At 42.8% G+C, this 16,361-nt stretch overlaps 1 protein-coding gene across 4 annotated transcripts in view; it reads left to right on the top strand.

Moving 5' to 3' along the window:
• slc4a11 (solute carrier family 4 member 11) overlaps nt 1-16,361 on the top strand; it is a 303,412-nt gene that overhangs the window by 278,799 nt on the left and 8,252 nt on the right. For all 4 annotated transcript variants that reach the window (XM_073042123.1, XM_073042124.1, XM_073042122.1 and 1 more), the window contains 3 exons: nt 1,043-1,149; nt 9,509-9,677; nt 15,179-15,352. In XM_073042123.1, the coding sequence (XP_072898224.1) occupies nt 1,043-1,149; nt 9,509-9,677; nt 15,179-15,352 (450 nt within the window). The remainder of the gene's footprint in view (nt 1-1,042; nt 1,150-9,508; nt 9,678-15,178; nt 15,353-16,361) is intronic.

Below are 16,361 nucleotides of genomic sequence, written 5' to 3'. Positions count from 1 at the left end.
CCCATGGTGGGAGAGTCTAGGACAAGAGGGCACACCCTCAGGATAGAGGGCATCCATTTAAAACAGATGCAGAAGAATTTCTTCAGCCAGAGAGTGGCAAATTTGTGGAATTTGTTACCACAGGTAGCTGTGGAGGCCAGGTCATTGGGTATATTTCAGGTGGAGAGCGAGAGGTATGGGGAGAAGGCTGGGGGAGTGTGGCTGAGGAAGGGAGGAAAAAGGGATCAGTCATGATTGAATGGTGGAGCATACTCAATGCCGAATGGCCTAGTTCTGTTTCTATATCTTACTGTATTGACTAAGAATTGAGGGGAGATGAGTGAGACAGGCTGGCAAAGGATAGGTATATCATGAAGAGATTTTGAAGAGGAGTGATGGGATGGAGACCCAATGCAGTTGTCTCACTTCTATATCCTGTTCTCTTCCCTCCAATTTTTTTCCTTGTCTCAACAAATGCTGGTTGATCCAAGTTTGTTAGGACCGAATATTTATTTGGGTGGCGAGATGGAAATGCATCTCTACCAAAGGAAGTGCAAAGCACTCCTTCTCTCTGCTAGCCTGCATGTCACCCTTGGGCAAAGTGTAGTACCTGCTTAGCCCCAGATCTGGGTCACATGAAGTCATAGGAGCAGGTTGTATGAGCAGCTGGTGCATATCACAAGTCCTGGTTATGCGACCTCTGACTTCAGGTGATCTCTGAAGTGTATTGATGATGGCTGGGATCACCTGTCTTGTATAGACACTGCCCAGAAGAATGCAGTGGTGAACCACTTCTGGCAAAAAACTTGTCAAGAACAATCATGGTCACGATCGCCCATGTCGTTGGACAAAGCGCATGATGTGATGAAATATTTATTTTGTAAATAGTACTAAACCAATGGAATCTTGTCTGTTTTGATTCTATTGACTAATGTTGATCATTTGGTTGATGCACAGAGTGCTCAAATTTTGGTTTGTAAATGCTTTGAGTTTACTTTTAAATGTGCAATATGCATTTCTTTACCATTTGGATTTAATTTTGAAAGTTTTGTTTTCATTACAGCCCTTTCCTGCATGCCCGGGTCCGTGAAACCCTATCAGATTGTGCCTTGCCAATATCGGTGTTGGTATTTTCATTTGTGGGATCATACCTTTTCAGAGATATCAAGGGTATGTTCATTCTTTTACTTCATTAAACTTTGTGTTGTTTTAGCTTTGCTCTGGGGTTTATTGAAGCTTTGCCTTTCCATTGGGTCACTTTCCTTTCCTATAACATTGCTTGGCTGTCGTTGTTCCTTCCACTTTCCATAAGACATAGTTCAGTACTTCCATTTAATATCAGAGAATGTATACAATTACAACCTGAAATTCTTACTCTTCACGGGCATCCTCAAGACAGAACAAACCCCCCCCCCCAAAGAATGAATGACAGAAAAAAATATAAGAACACCAAATCCCCCTGCATAAGCAACTTCAACCTTCTCCCTCCCACAAATTAGTCTAGCATAAAGCATCAACATTCCCACTACCCAATATGCAAGCAAAAACACAGCTCCCAAAGAAAGACCATGGTCTACAGTCCATCAAGTTCACACTTTGACATCCCACTGGCGCTCTCTTACTAATAAGGGAGAGACAGATATCGCTCTTTCCACGGCAGTAGGGAGGAAAACAGTCACTAATTTGATGTTACAGTCAGTATGAAGCATTGCTTTTTTTAAAATATATTTCAAGTTCCCCTACTCAAGAATCAGCAAATTGATTATCGAGTGCAGAGCCCTCTGGTAGGCACACTCGCTGCCTTCGATGTTCTGGCTCCCGCTGCACTTCAGTGCACGACACCGGCGAAAATTTGTGTCCACGGGGCCTTGCTGCCACCTGACTTCAGGCAGAACCTGGAGCTCTGAGACCAGGGATGCGTCGTTGTGCAGAACTGTAGTCTTTTAGTGCTGCTGCAGGTCAAAGATCCTGGTAGACCCCAGCAACCCTGAAAAAGAGAATAGAGACATTAAAATTGGAAGAGTTCAGCTGTTTCACTGATGAGCTGGGAGAAGTCACCCTCTGGTGCAGTCTTTAGCTCTGCCCAGCAATAGGAGTAGAATTAGCCCATTGGGTCTATTCTATTATTTTGTCATGGCTAATTTGTTATCCCTCTCAACCCCTTTCTCCTCCTTTCACACTATAACCTTTGACACCCTTACTAATCAAGAACTTGTGAACATCTGCTTTAAATATACTTAATGTCTTGGCCACCACAGCCATCTATGTCATTGAGTTCTGCAGATTCATCACCCTCTGGCTAAAGAAATTCCTCCTCACATTTTTTCTAAAGGGACATCCTTGTATTTTGAGGGTGTGCCCTCTGGTCCCAGATTCCCTCACTGTAGGAAACATTCTTCTCCACATCCCCCCCAAATAGGCCAGGGGTTGCCAACCTGGGGTCCATGGACCCCTTGCTTGATGGTTTTGGCCAATGGCATAAAAAACGGTTAGGAACCCCTGATAAGAACATAAGAAATAGGAACAGGAGTAGACTATCTGGCTCATTGAACCTGTTCCACCTTTCAATAAGATTATGGCTAATTTGGACATGGATTCATCTTCACCTAACTGCCTTCTCCCCATATCCGACCTAATCTAGGCCTTTAATTATTCAATAGGTCTCAATGTGATTGTCCCCCCTCATTCTTCTAAACTCCAACATGTATTGGCCCTGAGTCATCAAATGCTCCTCATACTTTAACCCTTTCATTCCTGGGATCATTCTTGTGAACCTCCGCTGGACCCTCTCCAATGCCAGCAAGTCCCTTCTTAGTTAAGGGGCCCTAAGCTGCTCACCATAGTCCAAGTGTGGTCTGACAAATGCCTTCTAAAGTCTCATTAATTTCATTATCCAAAATTCGCCACAAAACTCTTTTCTATTTTGTCATTGGTGATTATAACTATGCCTTGATGGTCAATGTCTTGGATGAGATTATATCAGGTAGATATTGCTAGTTTACTTCTTGGGTAAATGAACACAAGAGGCTGTAATTTTAAGGATGAAGTGTTGTGTGTGGAGGAATGTTTGGATAATGGTCCCTTGAAGCTGTTCCAAAATCCACTATGATCAGAGGTAATTGGCTGTTATGTTTTCTTTCCCAGCTGATCCCTAAAAATCTAACCTAAAATATAGTTAATGAATAAGCCTCCGAAGTAAAGAGATTTCTTATCTCGATTCTTAATAGATGCTCTCTCATGTTGACCCCTATTAATCTCTACAGCTAGAAAAAGTAGCCTGTCAACCTACCTATTCATTCTTCCCTGAGTGTTGTATGTCTTGAAGAAATCCCCTTTCATTCTTATGACCTTGTGTGTGGACCAATTGTGTAAATCTAATAGGAGGTCCAGCCTCGTACATCTATAATGGACTGACTCCAAGGGTACAAAGACATCAAGCCAATGGTCTAACTGAGGTCTTGTAAAATTGTCGTATTACTCCCCTGCATTAGTTGCTTACTGTTCCTTCAAGTTTAACTTCTGTTTCTTGGTCAGCTAACCCTGATCTCAATTAGAATCAAACTTTATTAATTTCTAACTGGTTCAAAGATACTGCTCTTGCCACAGCTTTTTTTTTGCACATTATCTGTCACCATTTTGCTGTCTCATTAACTCATTTATATTTTGTTCCTCTCACTGTTATTTCAACCATTGTTGGTTGTGCTTTGCCCTATCATCAGGTCATTAATGTGGTGTAAATTGTGAAGTGTTTAAAGCTGATTCTTATGGAAATTCTTCCCAATTTTGATAGAGCTGTTTGTTCTTTATATTTTGCCTGAATATTGAATTATCTGTTTTCCCTAATATATTACCTACTTCCAAGTTCTTAATTTAACCAACGACCTTGTGTACAAAATCTGTAACAAAGTATTCAGTAACAGAACTCTTAACTGTGACAGTTAATTGAGAAAGTGACCAATAGAACAGAATGTTACTAATTGGAAATAGCACATGAGATTTGAGTGGACAAGGCCTTACTGTCTACAGTTAGGAAGAATGTCAGATAATGTCATAGTGCTTCAGCCCATCTTCTTAATGCTGAACTATTATCCTGCCTAGTCCCATCAATATGCACTTGGACTATAGCCATCCATACTCCTCCCATCCGTGTATTTATCCAAGCTTCTCTTAAATGTTGAAATTGAACCCATTATCCTCCACTTCTATTTGCAGCTCATTCCACACTCTACGTGAAGAAGTTCTCCCTCAGGTTCCCCTTAAGTATTTCACCTTACACCGTACACCTTTCACCTTTCACATCAACCAAGTTGAGTGAACTTGGCCTTTTCTCCTTGGAGTAACGGAGGACGAGAGGTGGCCTGATAAATAGAGAGAAGCTACTAAATTCAGAAGACTTGAATCTTTGGAATTCATTCTGAGATTCTGCCATTGTGTTCACTCAAAGCAGAGATCTATAGATTTCTGGATATTAATGGGGTGTAATTACTGGAGTTAGCTGAGTGACGGGGAGGAGGGGAGTGTAGGAACATGATTCCAAGCTGGAATATCAACCACAAAAACTGGCAAAGCATGCTCGAACGGCAGGATGATCTATGCCATCTAACCCTTCTGACAATATAAATGTGTTGCTTTCACTAGTTCCTTTACTTATCATCAAATTAGATTAGTCAAACACTTTTTCCTTCTAATAAGATCACCATGACACTGTCTAAGGGCCCTGTTATCATTTCCCAAATAACATGTTTCCTAAAAAAACACGAGATTCTTCAGATGTTGGAAATCCAGAGCAACTCATATAACATGCTGGAGGAACTCAGTAGGTCAGGCAGCAACTGTGGAGATGAATGAATAGTTGAAATTTCAGGCTGAGACCGTTCGTCAGGACTGGAAAGGAAGGAGGAAGATGCAGAACAAGGTGGTCGGATGAGGGAAAGGTGTACAAGCTAGAAGGTGATAGGTGAAGCCAGGTGGATGGAAGAGTAGGGGCTGAAGTAAGAAGCTGATGGATGGAAAAGGTAAAGAGCTGAAGAAGAAGGAATCTGATAGGAGAGGAGATTGGGAGAAAGGGAAGCAGGAAGGGCACCGGGGAGAAGTGATAAGCAGATGAGAAGACATAAGCATGGTGAATTGAAGAAGATGGAATTGGTTAACTAATATCAGTTTTGCTGGACTATTAACTGCTGGTTTATCCTCTTGCATGAATAACAATGTAATTCATCTCCTACCTCCAAGTTTGCTTGGACAATTCCAGGTAAAAGGAATATCAGAAGCTATAATTTCATGCATCCATCATCTCCAGAATTATCTCCTTAGAATCCTAGGATGCAGGCTAGCAATTCAGGGCCTTTGTCAAGTTTTGGTTTCCATATACTCTCCTATATTTCCCCTTTACAAGTTCCTCACACTCATTCACTAGTTATTATGGTTTCCGTAGTGAGGACATGTATAAAATATCATTTAATGGCACGTCATTATTCTCCTGCCTCTGCGTTTCCATAGAACATATTACTTGCCATCTTCGACGTGTATCCAAACCTGAAAAATCTGGTTTTAGTATTGTGGCATTGTTAGTATAGTGGTTAGCACAATTGCATTACATTGACAGCGATCACAGATCTGGGTTCAATTTCTGCTGCAGCCTGAAAGGTATTTGTGTGTTCTCCCCGTGACATGGCGGGTTTCTTCCGGGTGCTCCAGTTTCCCTCCACAGTCCGAAGACATACGGATTAGGGTTAATAAATTGTAGGCATGCTATGTTGGCTTTGGAGGCATGGCAACACTAGCATGTTGTCCTCAGCACAATCCTCACTGATTTGACTGAACGCAAAATGACGCATTTCACAGCGTTTTGAGTACACGTGACAAATAAAACTAATCTGTATCTGCTGACACTTTCTAAACCTCTCCAATCTTTAAAGCATTTTATTCTAATACTTTAATCCAACCTTTTCCCATAGCTCATTTCATAATTTATTGACAGAATGTAGTTCCACTAAGAATGGTGCAATATTTAACTGTCTGTCACTATTGGCAAGTCAGTTGTTCTAATTTCCACCCTAGCTCCGTCACTATTCTTCTCATACCTTTTTGTAGTTGGCTTTAAGTCCTGAGTCTCATTTTCAACTGCATTAATTCATGTGTGCTCTGTATAAAATCTTTCTTTTCTCCAGTGATCACTTATTTTGAGATTATGATGTGACCCTGAGTAAGATGAAGTTTATAATTATTTCACTGTCTAGTTAGTTCTAAGTACAGTTGGCCCTCCTTATCCATGGGGGATTGGTTCCGGGACCCCCACCCCCCCATGGATACCAAAAAATGCAGATGCTCAAGTTCCTTATTTAACCTGTCTCAGTGCGGTGGACTTTAGGACCCGGCGGAGCTCCGGACCTTATTTAATCTGTCTCAGTGCGGTGGTCTTTAGGACCAGGTGGAGCTCGGGACCTGCTGCCCGCAGTGTTTCTGTTCTGGAAAACGATCATGATTGAAAATAAAGTGGAAATAATAAAGCGATCGGAAAGAAGTGAAACGCCATGGGTCATGGGAAAAGCGATAAGGCTGATTTATACTTGTGCGTCGCATCTACGCCATAGGTATCGCGTACCCTATGCCGTACCTACGCTGTACCCTACGCTGTAGGGTGATGTGCACCTCTCCAGAAAAGTTACTCACGCGTCATTGCGATGCAGATCACAACACCTGTGATTGGTCCACTTGGCATTTCCTCCTATGCATTTCCAGTTGGTTCTTCTCTGCCATGTCTGTAGGCTGTGTGTACACCGATATGAAATAGATGAACCAAACCGTCAAATCTACCTGCCGACATGTGAAAATGTTTGGAATGCATTTCCTCGTCCATGTCTCTCACGAAGGAACGACACAGTGGCATAGAAACCCCACCGCCAACTAGCGTTTTGGCGCACACCAATGCGTGCTTGCTATGGTGTAGAGCAACACAGAAGTGAAAATCAGGGCTACGGCGTAGGCTATGGCGCAGCCCGTACGCACAAGTATAAATCAGCCATTAAGCTACAGTTGGTCAACGATTGGAACAACTTTAAAGGATAAAGTGAGAATAATGGAGCATGTGAAAGGCCCTTTTGGAAAGGCTCTTGATGCAGTCTATGAATGCATACCCAACACCTCTGGGAATTAAAATCTGAAGGGTATAGATTAAAGTTGAGGGGAAAATGATTTAAAAGTGGCCTGAGGGCAACTTATTCATATAGAGGATGATGCCCTTCTGGAGTAAGCTGGCTGAGGAAGTGGTTGAGGCCCATGTATAGTACTGCACAAAAGTCTAAAGCACCTGTATGTAGCTAAGGTGCCTAAGACTTTTGCACAGTACTGCAGTAGGTTTATGTATTATTTTGCACTGCTGCCACAAAAAGCAAATTTCATGACGTATTGTGAGTGATGATGAACCTGATTCTAATATGATCCTTGATTGTGGACTGAAAGTGGGAAGGGGGAAGGGAGAGGGCAGGGAGTGGGAAGCACCAGAAAGACATTCTGTAATGATCAATAATCCAACTGTTGGAATCAAATGACTATGCCTGGTGTCTCAGGGTGTGTCTGCACCTATACCATCTGCTGCCCCGGCACTCCTTCTCTGCCACCTGTCTCATGCCCTCCCATGGCACTCCACCCTCACCATTTCAACATCGTTTGCTCCCGCCAGATTTACAAACTCACTCTCTGTGCAAAACTCTTAGGCACCCTAGCTATATATATAGGTGTGATTTTTACATGGATAGGAAAAGTTTAGAGGGATATAGCCAGATTTGGGTAAGTAGGACTAACTTGGATAGACATCTTGTTTGGCATAGGAGAATAGGGCCAAAGAGCCAGTTTCTATGCTGTATTACTCTCTGATTCTATAACTTTCACCAGGTTTGATTCTAAAAGGTTCTAGTTTTCTGTAAATATGCTGAAATCTCAAATAACCTTCTCCCCAAGGTAATAGTTAGCAGAACTATAAATCTACCAGTATTTTGGGTCTTGTCAAAGTCATTGAGTCTTACAGCAACAGGCCTTTCAGCCCATCTAGTCCATGCTGAATTATTATTCTGCCTAGTCCCATCGACATGCGCATCGACCACAGTCCTCCACCCACCTCCAATCCGTGTACGTATCAAAATTTATTTTAAAGGTTGAAATTGAACATGCATCAGCCACTTCCATTGGCAGCTTGTTCCACATTCACCACCCTCTGAGTGAAGAAGTTTCCCCTTCTGTTCCCCTGAAACATTTCACCTTGCACCCGTAACCATAACCTCTAGTTCTAGTCTCACCCAACTTCAGTGGAAGAAAAGTAACATGCACAAAATGCTGGAGGGACTCAGCAGGCCAGGCAGCACCTGTGGAAAAGAGTAAACAATCAAAGTTTCAGGCTGAGACCCTTCGTCTTCTGATGAAGGGTCTCTGCCCGTAATGTCAACAGTACTTTTTTTCCATAGATACTGCCTGGCTTGCTGAGTTTCTCCAGCATTTTATGTGTGTTGCTTGGATTTTCAGCGTCTGCAGATTTTCTCTTGTTTTCAATGGAAAAGGCCAGGTTATATTTGCCCTATCTATACCCTTCATAATTTTATATACCTTTAATCATATCTCCCCTTCTCCTGAACTCCAGGGAATAAAGTTCTAATCTATTTAACTTTTCCCTATAACTGAGATCCTGAAGTCCTGGCAACATGCTAATTGTAACTAGTTTTTCACTGGTAAATTCATTCTACCAGCAAAGAACTCTACCTCTTCTTTCTAACCATCACGAGTCAGAGAGTGCCCACGGAATAGGCGGCCATTTTCACATTGGTCAGAAAGATGAGCCTCAGTGAGGTGAAGCTTTTTGGTGAGTCCATCCTCATCCATCAGGCCCGGTCTAGTTACAAGTGCAGTGAGGAACATATTGGGAACTTCAGTGGAAATGGTGAACTTTGGGTGAATTTGGGTTTTATATAAAAGAAGGTCTTAGATGGTAGAAAGTCAGAGGACTATGTAGGAGGGGAAGGCTAGATTGTTCCCGGTGGGTTAAAAAGTCAACACACCATCATGGGCTGAAGGATCCGTACTGTGGTGCAGCATTCTACGTTCTGTATTAAGAAAGCTCTTTGTCATGAAAGGAGCCAGTTGTAGAACAGAAAAATGTGTAGATCTGAAACCAGGAGATGGTCTAATCAATTTTAAAGATGCTACTGTTAATTGAGCTCTGGTGACCTTAAGGTAATTTTTGAATGGAAAATAAAATAGCCTTTCAAGGTAAAGTGAAAGAGATGAGGAGAAGCAATTTAGCCATCTCTTAGCAAGAGATCCTAGATGTCCTAATGGTGGCTGATAGTTGTTCAATATCCTAATGGTGGTTTTAAAAAAAACCCTGCCCAGGCTTGCGGCCTGGAAACTTCCCAAGACGCAAATCCATGGTCTATCAAGACTAACGGAGGCCTACACACACGTGTTCTCTGATACAAAATTGAATCTGGAAGTTTATTTAATTGTTCTGATCTTCCATTATTTCATTTCTATCTTTCAGTTGCCTCCTTTAGTTATAATCCAAATAAAGGCTTGTTCAATCTGGCCCCATTTCACCTTCTCTCTGTCGGAGCAGTATTTGGTGGAATGGGATTGGGCTTCCTTCTCTCCATGCTGTTTTACTTGGAACAGAACATTGTGATGTCACTAACGAATGCTCCTCAGAACAGGTAAGACATGATAATCTGTAGCGATGCTTGTGCTGTGTTCCTGTGACCTCAAAGTGCAAAGTTATTTAAAGACCCTGTGTAGGCAGATGGATGTTTGACTCATCAATGAACAAGGTCTACATAATGACAGGGCTGCATTTTGCAGAACTCCCTCTCACTTTGTTTCCCACTGTGGATTTCACCCAGGTGTTCTGCTTTACCTTCCACACTTCAAAGACATGTACGTTGGCAGGCTAATTGGCTCAAGGTAAATTGCCCCTGATTTATAGGCGAGTGTTAGAATTTGGGGTTGGTGCGGTTTAGTGGGATTATTGTAGATTGGTGATTGATGGCTAGTGTGGAATGTGGGCTGAAAGGTATCATATGATTCTTTGACGAAGATGCTTCTTTTTGTAATTCTGGCCTTTGTTCACTTCCTCTGTGCCCACTGAATCATAGACATTTACTGTATAGAAGGAAATGATTCAATTACCCTATAGCAGTACCGTAGATTCCGGACTACAGAGCGCACCTGATTAAAAGCCGCTGGCTCTAATTTTAGAAATAAAATCAATTTTTTAATTGTACAGGCCGCACCGGATTTCCGGCGGACCGGATTTTCGGCGCACTGGATTTCCGGCGGACCGGATTTTCGGCGCACTGGATTTTCGGCCGCAGGTGTCCCACATTGTAATATGAGATATTTACACAGAAAGATATTACACGTGTTGGGCTTCAAATTCTGCCCTGTGTTCGTTTTGGAAGAGAGACAACCAACACCGGATTACAGTGCAGCGTGGCTTTATTGCAGAACGCGTTTTGCCTTCCCCTTACATTCTGCTCTTATTTATACTCCTTTTTCCCCCAAACCAAACCCTCGCTACACATATTTGGTAAGGCTAAACTTTGTTATACCTACCGGTATTTGGTAACATCGGACACTTGTGTCCTTATTGGCCCGATACCATTCACACACGAGTTTTACTGTTTTTTTGTTTACTGAATCGCTAGCAGTTTCGGTGCAGCGGAATCCTCAGTTTCGCTCCCTCCCTCCCTTGTACTGCTGTCTAATATCACGTGAGCCATTCCTGACCTGAAGCGGCAGTCCCAAATTAAATCCTAACACACGTGAGGATTTTTTAAACTTTTAATTAAATCCGTATGGTAACATAAACAAATACATATTGCAAATGCTTTTTTTCGAACCGTGCCTGTAACACGGCTACTTTTAAAATACATACCTATCGGTAACACACAAATTACGTTGGGTATACTTTTTTACTGAACAGTGCATGAACAACATTCCAACATCTCCTAACGACTGGTTAAAAAATATATATATTCTGCAGCCTACCAGGAAAAGTTATTGATCGCCTTCTTCATCTTCCTCCTGCGCACTAAAACCATCAAAGTCCTCTTCTTCAGTGTCCGAATTGAACAACCTCAGGATCTCATCACTCACTTCAGTCTCTTCGTTGTCGCTCTCACTTGAGCGCACGCGATCCTCTTCATCACGCAGCAGTCCAGCCTTTCGAAACCCGTTGGTGATGGTGGATGTTGTGACATGGCTCCAAGCATTTAGGATCCACTGGCAGACTTGAGTTAAAGATGCTCTTCGCATGTGGCCTGTTTTGGTAAAGGATTTCTCGCCGCTCGTCATCCAAGTCTCCCACTCAATGCGTAGTGCCACTTTAAATGCCCGGTTCACGCTGATGTCCAGTGGCTGCAAATACTTCGTGGTGCCCCCAGGAATCACAGCTGGAATTGAGTTTGTACTCTTGATGGCAGCTTTCACTGAATCTGTTATATGAGCCCTCATGCTGTCCATAACGAGCAACGCTTTTTTTATGTGAAAAAATCCCCCCGGTCGCTTGGCGTAGCACTCTCTGAGCCAATCCTTCATTAGACTCTCCATCATCCAACCTTTCTTATTGACTTTCACCATGATTTCTTTTGGGAATTTTTCCTTTGGCATTGTCAGCCGCTTAAAAATCACCATCGGTGGAAGCTTTAGTCCGGATGCTGTGCAGCTCAGAACACAAGTAAAATGCGTTCTCTCATGGCCACTTGTTTTCAGTATGATGGACGAGTCACCTTTTTTATTAACAGTCCGAGTGAGAGGCAGGTCAAACGTCAAAGGTACTTCATCCATATTTATGATTTCATCTGGCCCGATGGAATTCTCCGCTATCTTTGTTTGAGTGAATGTGCGGAAGTTAGCAAGTTTTTCCTCATGGTCGGGAGGGAGCTGCTGACAGAGAGTCGTGCGTACCCTGATGGACAGGCCTTTTCGTCTCATAAATCTAAAACACCACGATGGCCCACCTCTAAAATCTTCGATTTTCATTTTGGTGGCGATTGCTTTAGCCTTCAGTCTGATCTGCACGGTGGAAACACCGCGGCCGCCTGCTCTCTGTGTGTTAACCCAGTCTTCAAGAAAGTTTTCAAGTTCGGGCCATCTGCTGTGATTACCTCTGAAAGCTTTTGTCGTCTTTTTGCATTGATTCAGTTCTTCGCGCTGGCGTCTCCACCGTCTCACCATCGATTCATGTATGCCAAGATTACGCGCAGCAGCTCGATTTCCTTCTTCAACCGCCAGATTGATCGCCTTTAAATTAAAAGATGCATCATATGCTTTTCTTCAAGTGTTTTCCATGTTGATGAGGGTGAGTACAAATGACTGATTTACAATAACTTAATTGTGAAAGTGCGCTTGATTTATCGTACAATTTCATTGGACCTCTGTGAACTACTCATCAATTTTATTGGTCTACTGTTACGAGGCAAAATGTTTTGGCGGCATGGGAAAAAACCATCTATTAGCCGCACCTTATTATAAGCCGCTGTGTTCAATGCTGTTCAAAGCATGGGAAAAAAGTAGCGGCTTATAATCCGACATCTACGGTAGTTCATACCACCTAGTAATGGGTTTATGTAGAAGGATTGGAAGAGAGTTCACAAATGGATCTTTCACCCAAAGCATCACATTCGCTCTGCAGAAGACAAGCTCTGTTGTGTTCGTCAGCAGATTTTGGTGGCACTGGATGGCTTGAGTTTGATCTCTTGTGTTGAGTGAGTGTATATTTCTGTCTTGTGTGTGCTTTGTGCTGTGTGTGAGTGTCGGTACTGTGTTTTGCACCTTGATCCTGGAGTTATGCTGTCTTGTTTGGCTGTCTCCATGTATGGTTGAATGCCAATTAAACTTGAATTGAATTTATACAGTGCCTGGATAAATACCTGAAAAGTTATAACATACAGAACTCACACCTGCCTACTCTGCACGTACCTGTAACACTATCATCTGCGTTGCTAATATTTTCCCTTGTCCTACTTCAGTGCTCTGCTGTAATGAAATGATTTGTATGGAAGGCATGCAGAACAAAGTTTTTCACTGTGGTTTGGTACGTGGGAGGGGAACCAGAGTGGCAGGACAGATAGTGGAGAAATGTGTTGTTAAGCCTACAGACAAGGTCAGGAATCAAAAGGTCGAGCATGGTGGGACCAGTGTCCTGAGCTGCATATATTTCAATGCAAGGCGTATTGTAGGAAAGTTGGATGAGCCCAGGGCAAGGATCAGCACATAGAATTATGACATTGTAGCCATTAGTGACACTTGCAGGAGGGGCAGTCAATGTTCTGGTGTTTAGTTGTTTTAGATGTTGTAGAGTGGGAGGGCTTAAAGGTAGAGGAGTGGCGTTACTAAACGTCAAAGTAAAGGCTGCCTGTAAGGAGATGAATCTCAAGGTTGTATAGTAACATACTTTGACGCTTTGAACTTTAATAAATGTGAAGTTCAAAGTACATTTATTATCAAAGTATGTTACTATATACAACCTAGAGATTCGTCTCCTTTCAGGCAGCCACCAAACAAAGAAACTCAATAGAACCCTTTTTTTTTTAAAAAGAAGACTGTCAAACACCCAATGTCCAAAGAAAACCAAATCGTGGAAACAAAAAGTAAGCAAATAACACTCAGAACTAAAGTTCCTGAAAGTGAGTCTACAACCATGAAGCTGGACATCGCTGCAGCCGTCCAGGAACCTATTTAGTTGCAGGCCACTCAGTTCAGTGCAGAGAGGAGTAAACCTCGCGGAGCATCAAGCTGAGCACTGGTCTATCCCTTGCCTCCCACCCTGACACCTTGACCTTTTCGATTTGGCCTGGCGCTTAAACTGACTGAGTGTAGACTCCTTCCTTGTTCTTGGACCCGGGCCCACCACCTTGATTCAGCCTGTACCTGACCTTTCCACTCCAGCCTAGTGCTTTAATTGGTCAAACATCGCTCACAGGCCTGGGCCCCGCTGCCTCAACTCTGCCTCACCTCAGATCTGCTGCTTTGAGTCAGCTCCATATCCACTTTAGAAATGACCAAACACTGGCTTGTACCTCAAGCTCTCACCCAGATACCACATTTTGATCTGCCCTGACCACAGCACGCTGCAAACCTCCTGCACCTTCGAGACTCCAGTTCACAGTGCAAAATGCCAAGCTGTACAGGCAATTCAGAAGCTCAACTCCAAAAGGGAAGTTCAACTAGTCAGAGAGAATTTCACGGCAATGGTCAGTCAGGACAGACTGGAGAGAATGTCTAGTGAGGTAGAACAGGGGAATAAGAAAGCTACGATCATGTTAATGGGTTTATCATAGACCACCCAACAGTCCATGGGATTTAGAGGAGCAAATTTGTAGAGAGATTGCAAATGGTTGAAAGAAACATGAGGTTTTGATAGTAGGTGATTTTAACTTTTCACGTATTGCTTGGGACTCCCATACTGTAAAAGGACTGAATGGGAAAGAGTTTGTCAAATGTGTTCAGGAAAGTTTCCTTAATCAGTACATAGAAGTCCCAACCAGAGAAAGTTCAATGCTACTAGATCTCCTCTTAGAGAATGAGATAGAGCAGGTGACAGGGTAAGTTTGTGCAGGGGAACACCTTGTATCTAATGATCACTATGTCAGTAGTTTGAAGGTAATTATGGAAAATAATTACCTGGCTGTCTGCTTGAGATTCTAATTTGGGGAAAAGCCAATTTTGATGGTGTCAGAAAAGATCTGGCAACTATGGACTGGGACAGGATGTTCTCTGGCAAAGGTGTAATTGGTAAGTGGGAGGCTTTCAAATGTGAAATTTTGAGAGTACAGTGTTTGTATGTTCCTGTCAGAATAAAAAACAACATCAGTCAGCCCCCATCTACCCCTCCTTCCATAGCTCAGTTTCTTGTTTGTAGATTTGGTGGGGTGGTGGGGGCGTCTTTCTATTGATCCACATTCACCTTGATCCTTTCTACTGATCTTTTAATTAGGTCACAACTTGAGTGGTGGATTCAGAGCAACTTACTTAAGGAAGGATATTCAGGTCCTTTGAAGAGGGTAGATAGGAAATTTACAAAGATGATGCCAAGTAGCTTTTGGTTATGAAGAAGGAGATTAAAGAGTTCCTTCCTAATTGCTATCTTGTCTTTAAAACAAAAAATGTAATGGATCCCATCTGCTAACTATTTCCTTGAAATATTTTCTTGCAGATTAATGAAAGGCACGGGCTATCACTGGGACATTTTCCTTGTGGGCATTGTTAACATTGTGTTGTCCATCTTTGGGTTGCCATGGGTGCACTCGGCATTCCCTCATTCGCCTCTGCATGTCCGCGCTTTGGCCTTCGTCGAGCAGAGAGTGGAGAATGGTCATCTACATGAGATGTAAGTATGACTCTCCCACTGTGTGCTTGTATGGGTCTTATTTACTTTCAAAGCTGACTTCAGGTAAGCGTGTATTTACAAGGAGAATCGGGTTTAATGCCACCGACACACAAGATTCTGCAGATACCGGAAATCCAAATCAACACATACAAAATTCTAGGGAAGCTCAGCGGGTCAGGCAGCAAATACGGAAATGAATAAACATTTTGGGCTGATGCTCTTCAGCAGGACTGGAAGGGAAGGCGGAAAAAGCCAGAATAAAAAGGTTTGGCCTTTAGAATAGAGTATAGAATAGACGATACTCCTTTAGAAGGAGTATAGAATAGAAGGCGGCAGGCGAAGCAGGTGGGTGGGGGAGTGGGGATGAAGTGATGGGTGGGAAAGGTAAAGGGCTGGAGAAGAAGGAATCTGATAGGAGAGCGAGCGAGGGGAGGTGATGGTCAGGTAAGGAGAAGAGATAAGAGGGGAGTCAGAATGCGGAATAGAAGAAATGGGGAATGTGTATGTGGGAGGGAGGGGGAGGGAAGTTGCAGGAAGTTAGAGAAATCGGTGTGTTAATATCACTGAGACATGTTGTCAAATTTGTTGCTTTGTGGCAGCAGTACAGTGTAAAAAACTATAAATTAAAATTCTAAAAAGATATAATAAAAATTAAATAGGTAGTGCAAAAATAGTGAAGTAGTGTTCATGGGTTGGTTCATCGTCCATTCAGAAACTGATAGCAGAGGGGAAGAAGCTGTTTCTCAAGTGCTGAGTGTCTTATCTTTAGGTTCCTGTACCTTCTCTCTGGCAGTCTAAGAAGAGAGCATATCCTAGGTGATGGTTCCTTAATGACGGATGCCGCCTTTTGGAGGTTCCACCTTTTGGTGATGTCCTTGATGCTGGGGAAGCTTGGGCCCATGATGGAACTGGTTCAGTTTGCAATGCTGGGCAGCTCTTTCCCAATTCTCGGCAGTAGCCCCTCCTTGCTAGATGGTGATGCAACCCCGTTAGAGTACTCCCCACAGTA

Source organism: Hemitrygon akajei, chromosome 4 (genome assembly GCF_048418815.1).
Source record: "Hemitrygon akajei chromosome 4, sHemAka1.3, whole genome shotgun sequence".
NCBI classification, from domain to species: domain Eukaryota; kingdom Metazoa; phylum Chordata; class Chondrichthyes; order Myliobatiformes; family Dasyatidae; genus Hemitrygon; species Hemitrygon akajei.
This window is presented reverse-complemented; position numbering and strand designations above follow the sequence as displayed.